The sequence below is a fragment of the Myotis brandtii genome, unplaced genomic scaffold (assembly GCF_000412655.1).
Source record: "Myotis brandtii unplaced genomic scaffold, ASM41265v1 scaffold1038, whole genome shotgun sequence".
Taxonomy (NCBI): domain Eukaryota; kingdom Metazoa; phylum Chordata; class Mammalia; order Chiroptera; family Vespertilionidae; genus Myotis; species Myotis brandtii.
In genome coordinates, this window is record NW_005353490.1 from 560,879 (window position 1) to 568,983 (window position 8,105).

At 42.2% G+C, this 8,105-nt stretch overlaps 1 protein-coding gene across 1 annotated transcript in view; it reads left to right on the plus strand.

The window, feature by feature from the left end:
• Positions 1 to 1,595: 1,595 nt before the first annotated feature.
• The window catches only part of LOC102261610 (chromosome unknown open reading frame, human C4orf26), an 8,550-nt gene continuing 2,040 nt past the window's right edge, over positions 1,596 to 8,105 (plus strand). The window contains exon 1 of the mRNA XM_005856627.2: positions 1,596 to 1,764. Coding sequence (XP_005856689.1) covers positions 1,698 to 1,764 — 67 coding nt within the window. The 5' untranslated portion in view covers positions 1,596 to 1,697. The remainder of the gene's footprint in view (positions 1,765 to 8,105) is intronic.

An 8,105-nucleotide genomic window follows, 5' to 3' on the forward strand; every position in this document is an offset into this window, starting at 1 on the left:
ACACCCGGTGATGGAAAATTACAGATTCTGTGCTCTGCTTCATAGCCTCCTGTACTTCCTCTCTCTTACCCCTCAAGATCCTTGATTATTCTTCCTTAGTTAATATTTAATGTCCCTGCCAGACTGTGTGCTCGATGAGAGCAGGAACCCTGTCTTTAGCCCAGCACCTAGGGCACATCATGTGTGGTCAACAGAGACCTGCTGAACCAGTGGGAAGTGCCTTAATCAAAGGAAATGAGCTGAGTCTGGATGAGCCCTGCTTCCTTTCCAAGCTGCTGACAAATCGTCCGTTTAATCATCTGTTCTAGAATTTTGCCCAGGATTGTATCAAGACTGTGGAATTTACCATTTTGCCTTATTCATTTTGGTTCTCTGTTTGCCTGGTCTTCCTCATTCGATTGTCAGCTCTTTGGGTCTGTGTTCTGTGTTGCTGTTCTGTAATGCCCAGGAAAATGCTCTGTTCAAAGTGGAGGCCTTTTGAGCAACTGAATGACTTGGCAAGTACCACCTCCTAAGAGAACAAAAAACTGGAGTCAGAATAATTTTATAACCACGACCACTCACTTCACGGGCCACACACTGAAATAGTTTTAAGTCAGTTGACTCTTTTATTCCACAACAATCCTCTGAGAAAAATACTACAAGCCCCATTTTACAGATGAGGCACCTGAGGCTTCAACAACTCCCAGGGACTCACCCCAAGTTACCCAGCTGGTAGGAAAAAGAACAGACCCACCGGTGTGGCTCAGTGGCTGAGCATCAGCCCATGTCGCAAGAGGTCACCAGTTCCATTTTCAGTCAGGACACATGCCCGAGTTGTGGGCTCGATCCCCAGTAGGGGTCGTGCAGGAGGCAGCTGATCGATGTTTCTCTCTCCTCAATGTTTCTCTCTCTTTCTCCCTCTCCCTTCCCCTCTCTCTAAAAATCAATAAATACTTTTTTTTTTAAAGAAAATTAGAGTTGGACTGTGTACCAAGATTGGAGCCAGGTTTTTGTTACTCTGAGGTCCACGCTCTTAATCACTTGTGGCCATCCCATCCCACTCCTCCAGCAGCTGGCCATCCTTCTCTCAGGAAATACCTGGGTACAGATGTATCATGTCCATCTGATTGGCAATTTGGTGCATAAGGAACAGCCTGGAAGACAACTCGCTAAGTTAATCTCTCCAAACTCTGGTGTTTGTTTAGACAGTGGCCATCAGAGAAGATACTTTGCTGATTGCTGCCCTTGGCTCCTGCACAAAAGCAGAGAAGCCATAAATCCTGGTCAGAGGCCTACGAACAGCCTCTCCAAACTGCCTGGGTCAGGAAGCCTTTTGATAATGCCCTCCCCGTCCTGTTTGGCTTTTTTAAGTAAGTAAGCTCCACAGAAGGAAGCAGCATTGACTATTTCCCACACAGTCTTTCTCTTGTGGAGGGAGACTCATACACACAAGTAAACAGGGGAGAAGACTTGAGGGAATTAAAAGAATACAGTCGAACTCTAAGGACAAATGAATGTTTGGCTGTCATTGCAAGAAGCTTCTGGTTGATAAATACTTTCTGGTACTTCCTTGCTGATTTCTTAGCCTCACACCGCAGGCCCTGACCACTGCGGTCCACTGTGCAAATGCAAATTACCTGACTCAGGCTGGTGACTCACCAACTCCCTTTTAAACCAATGCTAGGTTCAAGGTAGCGACTGCTCAGGTAGAAGCCATGGCTCACAGGATCTGTCTCTCCTGCTGGCTGTTGGTCTGCTGGTTGGTGGTAATGGTGGCAGAAGGTAAGGGGTTTTTGTGTTTATTCTACTGTGGGCCCACTAATCAGAAAGTTGTGTGAAAAGATAAAATTTGGCTCCATGATTATACATGTTCATAAATTGAAAACGTTTGTCAGATTCCACCAGCCTGTATGGTTAAAGAAGAACAGGCTGAACCTTATCCTCTGAAGACTTTACTCTCAGTCTCAGTTCTCGCGCTGTGACGTTAGACATACTTAACCTCTCTATCAGTCTCTTCATATGTGAAGTGACAGGATTAAAGACATGCATTATTACGGGGGTTGTGAGCCATCATGCAAGAAAAGCTCTTCAAGTTTAAAACACTATACTAATACTACTTACTCTGGTTCTAATGCTAACAATTTGCCGCCCTGAATGACAGCAATGTACACCTCTTTCTATCCCCAGAAGCACAGTAATTTGCACACGTTGAGCATTTAGTCTCTGTTTGTTAGTTGCTTTAATTAATCACATCTATTTAGCTGTGTTTTGGTGCCATTCAGATGAGCATAGATTTCTTTCTTTAGGATTATATTAGATTCCATCTCTCCACTGTTCCTTTTCTTTTTCCTTTCCTCCACTATGAAATTTCCAAGTGGCCTGAGCCTTAGATTTGGTTTACAAACCTCTGGGGAAATGAAAGGAAAAGATAAAAAGAGGAGAAGAGAGGGGAAAGAGAGGAAGAAGAAACTGGGAGACCTGGGTCTGAGGACAGTTTCCCTTCGCTCCAGAACTAACTATGGTTCAGGGAGTAGAGACCCAGGGGCATGTGAAGGGGAGAAAGCCCTGGGGGCTTTGCAGGGGCCCAGCCAGAAGCTAGTCAGCCTCCAACAAGTTCCCTGCTTCCATCCCCCAACGCTCACAGCAGAGCAGAGAGGGACAGAGACCTTAGAGCTGGTGGAGAGACCACCAGAGCTCACCCTGTCCAATCTCTGCATGAACTCCGGTGATCAGAGGACAGGAAACAGAGATTACAAATAACCCCTGCCCCACTTCTTTCTAAGACAAGGCCCCCAAGCATCACTTGCTAAAAGTGACATCTAAAGGAAACACCATAAACAGAACTAGCCACCTCATGCCTTCATTCCAGAAAGTGAACCATTGTCAGGAAACTTTGTAATGTGTAGCTAAACTGGTTATAATGAGATTAGAGGTTTATTCACACCAAAAGAACACCAATTAAAATGTGAGATGTGATTTCTGACCTTGACTCACACTTCCCCACTGTCCCTCAGACGGACATGAAAGTCCATCCAATGTAGCGTCACTCTATCCAAGCCACCCTGGTCCCAGCTCATTGCTCACTTCCACAACCCTCACTCTCTCCTCTCCTCTCCCTGGCAGGCTGGGCTGCCCCTCTTCCTGTTCTGCCCCCTGTTTACTGCAATTCTGCTTCTCATGACAATGTTTAAATGTCACTATGGTACTGCCTTCACAAAGGCTTTCTTAAGACAAAATTGCAATCTCTCCGATATCTTAGAATAATACTTATAGTAACTTGTACATCACCCATGGCATCCCTGCATTCTGCTCCATATTACAAATCCAGGTATTTGCAGCGTATCTGCACTCCTGAGCTCAGGCCGGGTCTTTATTGTCTCTGCATACGCCACAGCATCTAGCATGGGACCCTGTGCGCTGCTGAAAATGAAATAAGCCTGTGTGACACTTTCTGAGCTCCAAATTATTTACCTGTAAAATTAGAGATATGACCAAGATAGCCAGTCATTCATTCTGTGAGTCTACACAATGAACTGAGTTGCAGTTAACTAAGTCAAAAATTGAGTTGAGTGGTGAGTAAATTAATCACAAGATTTATATTTCTTTCTGGTTCAATTCCAAAAGCATGTGAGAATTTTTCTAATACTCCATGTGTCATGGAAAGGAAGAACTGCATGCTACTACTTACAAATCAAGTATGAAGCTTACTTCTCTTAAAATCCGTATAGTTCTCTACAACCCAACTATTGTCTGCCCAAATAACCACAGACTACAGGTAATTACATATTTATATAAAAGTCTTCTTATCCTTACTTTTTTTAAAAAAAAGTACTAGTTGTTGGTATGCTATGAGTTTTATGTCTAGACTATAATAAACCGACTTAAAATTGATATCTAAACTCTAAGCAATATTTTGGCTTAATTTTTTTATTTTACTCTAATTTTAAATGTAAGTTATTATTGTGAATTTTCTAGGACTGACATTAAATATTTACTGAGCTTTACAAAAATCTATAGAGAAGAAAATTCAATGTCTGGCTGGCCATTCATTCCATATCAGATCCACATATTTGCAATGTGTCTGGGCACCACTCTAAGCCAGGGATTATTCTAGATGCTAGGGACATAGCAGTGACCCTCAAAGTCCGCAGTCCCTGTCTTCATGGAGGTCCTGTTGTAATAAGATCTGTACCCTTTAGTCCTATCGATAGTGCACAGATTTTATGTATAAAGTGTAACCAAATGGAACCAAGAAAATTGGGCTCTTGCTAACAGAATATTTCCATAGCATTGAAGATTAATCGTAACAGTAGCTAACACCACTAACTGCATGCTGTGGATCAGGAATGTTCTGAGCACTTCACATCTTATTGCAGACAATACAACAAACCAGTGCGATAGGCAGTATCCTTTTCTCCATTTTACAGATAAGGAAAAGGAGACTCAGAGAAGTTAAGGAACCCGCCTATGGCCACGCAGTTGTTAAATGGCAGAGCTCAGGACACCCGGCTCTAGAGCCTATGCTTTTAAACATTATGCTGTTCTGCCTCTCAAAATGTTTTTAATCTGCATTTAAGTATTTGACCTACTTTGGCCTGAATAAGGTTGCAGAAGCACTCTCATCTTTGATATTGAGTGCCTTTGGTGGCATGTCAGTATGTTACATAGTGAGAACTATTTGCTTAGTAACAATTGCATTATCCCTGAGAGACAGAGGAACATGGTAACGTTTGCAGTTATCGAAACAGATTTCTCCCAATCAATCAATTCTACTCTAGAAACCATGCTGGGGATGAGGTCAAAGGATGTGGTCTACAGGATGGTCAAGTGGATATTTCAGTGGAGGAGGAATATAACATCTGAAGAGTAATCACATGACTCATGAGTATCATGGACTCACAGGATGCTATGGAAGCATGCTGCATATTGTCTTAACACAGCCTCAGGATTAAGGCCTCCCTGAAGAAATGAGATATGAAATCTGCATAGAAGTAAGCCAAGCAAAGATGGCAGGAAATGGTGCTCTAAGCATCTGGAACCAACATTTTTAAAGCCCAAAATCATTGGTGACTTTTGCCAAAGTAGCCTTTGTGGAGTGGAGGAGGCAGTCAGATTCCAATGGATTTAAATAGGTGTGGGAGGGGCGACAGATTCAGAAGTGTGCAGACTTTTCTTTGCAATGAGAGTAGAAACCAGAGAATTTCATGGCAGATCACCAAAGATTTCTCTCTGAAGTATTAAGCTAAGTAAATTACTTAGAAAGGTAGAGAGACTTTAGAAGAGAATTCTTCAGGTAAAGGAAGAAGAATGGGTATTTTGAAGCAGCTTTGAGGAGCACATTAAAGGTTTTGAAGACAGTGAAAATTGAGCAGAACAAGGATAAACAAAAGAACTAATGAGCCCTAGCTAGTTTTGCTCAGTGGATAGAGTGTCAGCCTGTGAACTGAAGGGTCCTAGCTTTGATCCCAGTCAAGGACACATGCCTGGGTTGTGGGCTCAACCCCCAGTAGGGGGCGTGCAGGAGGTAGCTGGTCAATGATTCTCTCTCATCATTGATGTTTCTATCTCTCTCTTCCCCTCTCCCTTCCTCTCTGAAATCAATAAAAATATGTTTAAAAAAATAAAGATAGCATTTTTTAAAAAAAAGAATTAATGAGCAATATTAACTCAGTCAAAGTTGGAGACCATGAATGGCATCACCCCCTCACTCAGATGTTTGGCCTTAACCTTGTAAAGAATCTGTGACAGTCCCCAAATCAATCCCTGTGGCTTCCCCATTTTAGAGCACTTGTGCTAGCCAACCAGTGACCTGAAATAGTCACCATGTGTCTAGTCTGCTGGGAGAATGTGGTTTTATGTGGGCTTGCCCACATTCTTAGGTTGGTTAATAGGACAAACTTGTACCTTGATCTTGGAGCCCGCAGAAATTCCCGGAAGAAAACACTGAACACCTCAGGACATCCCAGAGTCAGAAAAAAAGCTGCCTCGCAGGCTCTATCACCCACTGTCAGCTGGGGATTTGGAGAGTAGCTTCAGGTTTTAAGAAACGAGATGAGCACAGGGGTGGGTTGGTCGGACGGTTGGTTGGTTTATACAGCTGGCATGCAGCTCACAGAGTGACAGAGCTCAAGGTCTGTTTAAACCTGATCTGACAGCAAAGTGTCAAGATGGGGATTAAGAGTAAGGCTAGCCGCTAGCTTCTCCTCTAGCAACTGGAATCTCAGCAGATTTTTATGTTCCAAAAGGTTCAGAACTGATCTAATTGTGTATGAGGAAAGAATGAGTAATGTGGGATTTAATCATCTTCTGTAGTTTGGAATATTTTAATCTAGTTTCAGTCATAGAATTTCAATACTCAGTAGCCTAGATGGGTCTGGAAGAAAGGGTCAGTATTTCCTTCAAGGAATAGACACCAACTCAAGCTAGCTGTAAAGAAGAGTAGAACTGGAAGTGGGGTGGTTATTGTAAGAATATCTCTAAGACCCTACGTACAACCAGCCCTCAGTCAGACCAGCCCTGGAAAGTCAGGAATCAAGGCTACTTTCCTCATCACTCTGTTACCACATGGTCTCTTATCTCTTTTTCTCTTTGAGAGGCCTTCCCCATTCTATAGTTTCTATGGAAAGACGGGCTTCTCCACTTACTCAACATTCAACTGACCAAAAGCTAATCCAGCTCCTGTCTTACACCTTCCACTAACTGTGTCTCTGTTGAAATTCTCAAGTGAGAATCTGATTGGTCACTGGCCAGGCAATGAATGAGTTAAGTGTCTAACAGCAGTCCAATCAGCCATAGCAAACGTGTACAGGGTTGACCTTTCCAGGGGTTGTGGGTGAAACAGAATCTCTGGGAGGGACTATGAGCACAGGCAGGCAATAAGCATATCCAACACAACCAAGAAACCTGAATTCAGTTGTTCTAACGGTGAGGGGTATCTAGCTCTTGTTAAGGGCCTCAGTACTCCGAACTTCCTGTGGGGAGCTCAATTTCCCATCATTCACACTCAGCAGTCCTTTCCGGGTCTACATTAGTAAGTCACTAGGGGAGTGAAGGAATAATTTTCTAAAGGGAAACTTACTTTCAAGTAGATGATACAGCTAGCGGGAAGACCTGGACACTTGAGCTTCATTCAAATTTCTTCTCAGAAATGAATGTCATCCTGGTCCTCAGTGCTCATTCCCCTGCTGTGTGCAGAGGCTCCCTGCCTCCTCCTTGGGGAAGGTGAAGCAGGCCTTTGGATGAATGGCCTGCTGGGGTGAGGGGCAGTTATTTTTATTTTCTTAACACTAAGTTCTGTTTTTCAACTAATTTTCTTTATTTAGTTATAATTTATATACAATAAAATGTACAAATCTTTTCTAATTGAATTTATTCGGGTGATATTTGTTAATTAAATTATATTGGTTTCAGGAGTAGAATTCTATAATACATCATCTGTATATTGTATTGTATGTTCACCACCCCAAGTCACATCTTGCATCACCATTTCCCCCCCCTTTACCCTCTCTTACCCATCCCCTCTTTCCCTGTGGTAATTATCATACTGTGGTTTGTCTATGAGGGCTTTTTTGTTGTTGTTTTGCTTAATCCCTTCACCTTTTTCTTATATACAATAAAATGTATAAATCTTTTCTAATTGAATTTATTGGGGTGACATTTGTTAATACAATTACATTGGTTTCAGGGGTAGAATTCTATAATAAATCATCCATATATTGAATTGTATGTTCACCACCCCAAGTCACATCTTCCATCACCATTTATCCCCCCTTTACCCTCTCCTACCCATCCCCTCTTTCCCTCTGGTAGTTATCATATTTTGGTCTGTCTATGAGGGGTTTTTTGTTGTTGTTTTGCTTAATCCCTTCACCTTTTTCACCCAGCCCCTAGTCCTCTACCCCCCTGACAGCTGTCAGTCTGTTCTCTGTATCTGAGTCTGTTTCTATTTTGCTTGTTAGTTTATTTTGTTCATTAGATTCTACTTGTAAGTGAAATCATATATTTATCTTTCTCTGATTATAAATACACAAATCTTAAAGGTATATATTGATCACATTTTATACATACATACATATATGTGTGTATAAACATGTGTGTAGATATATATACATAAGTGTATGTGG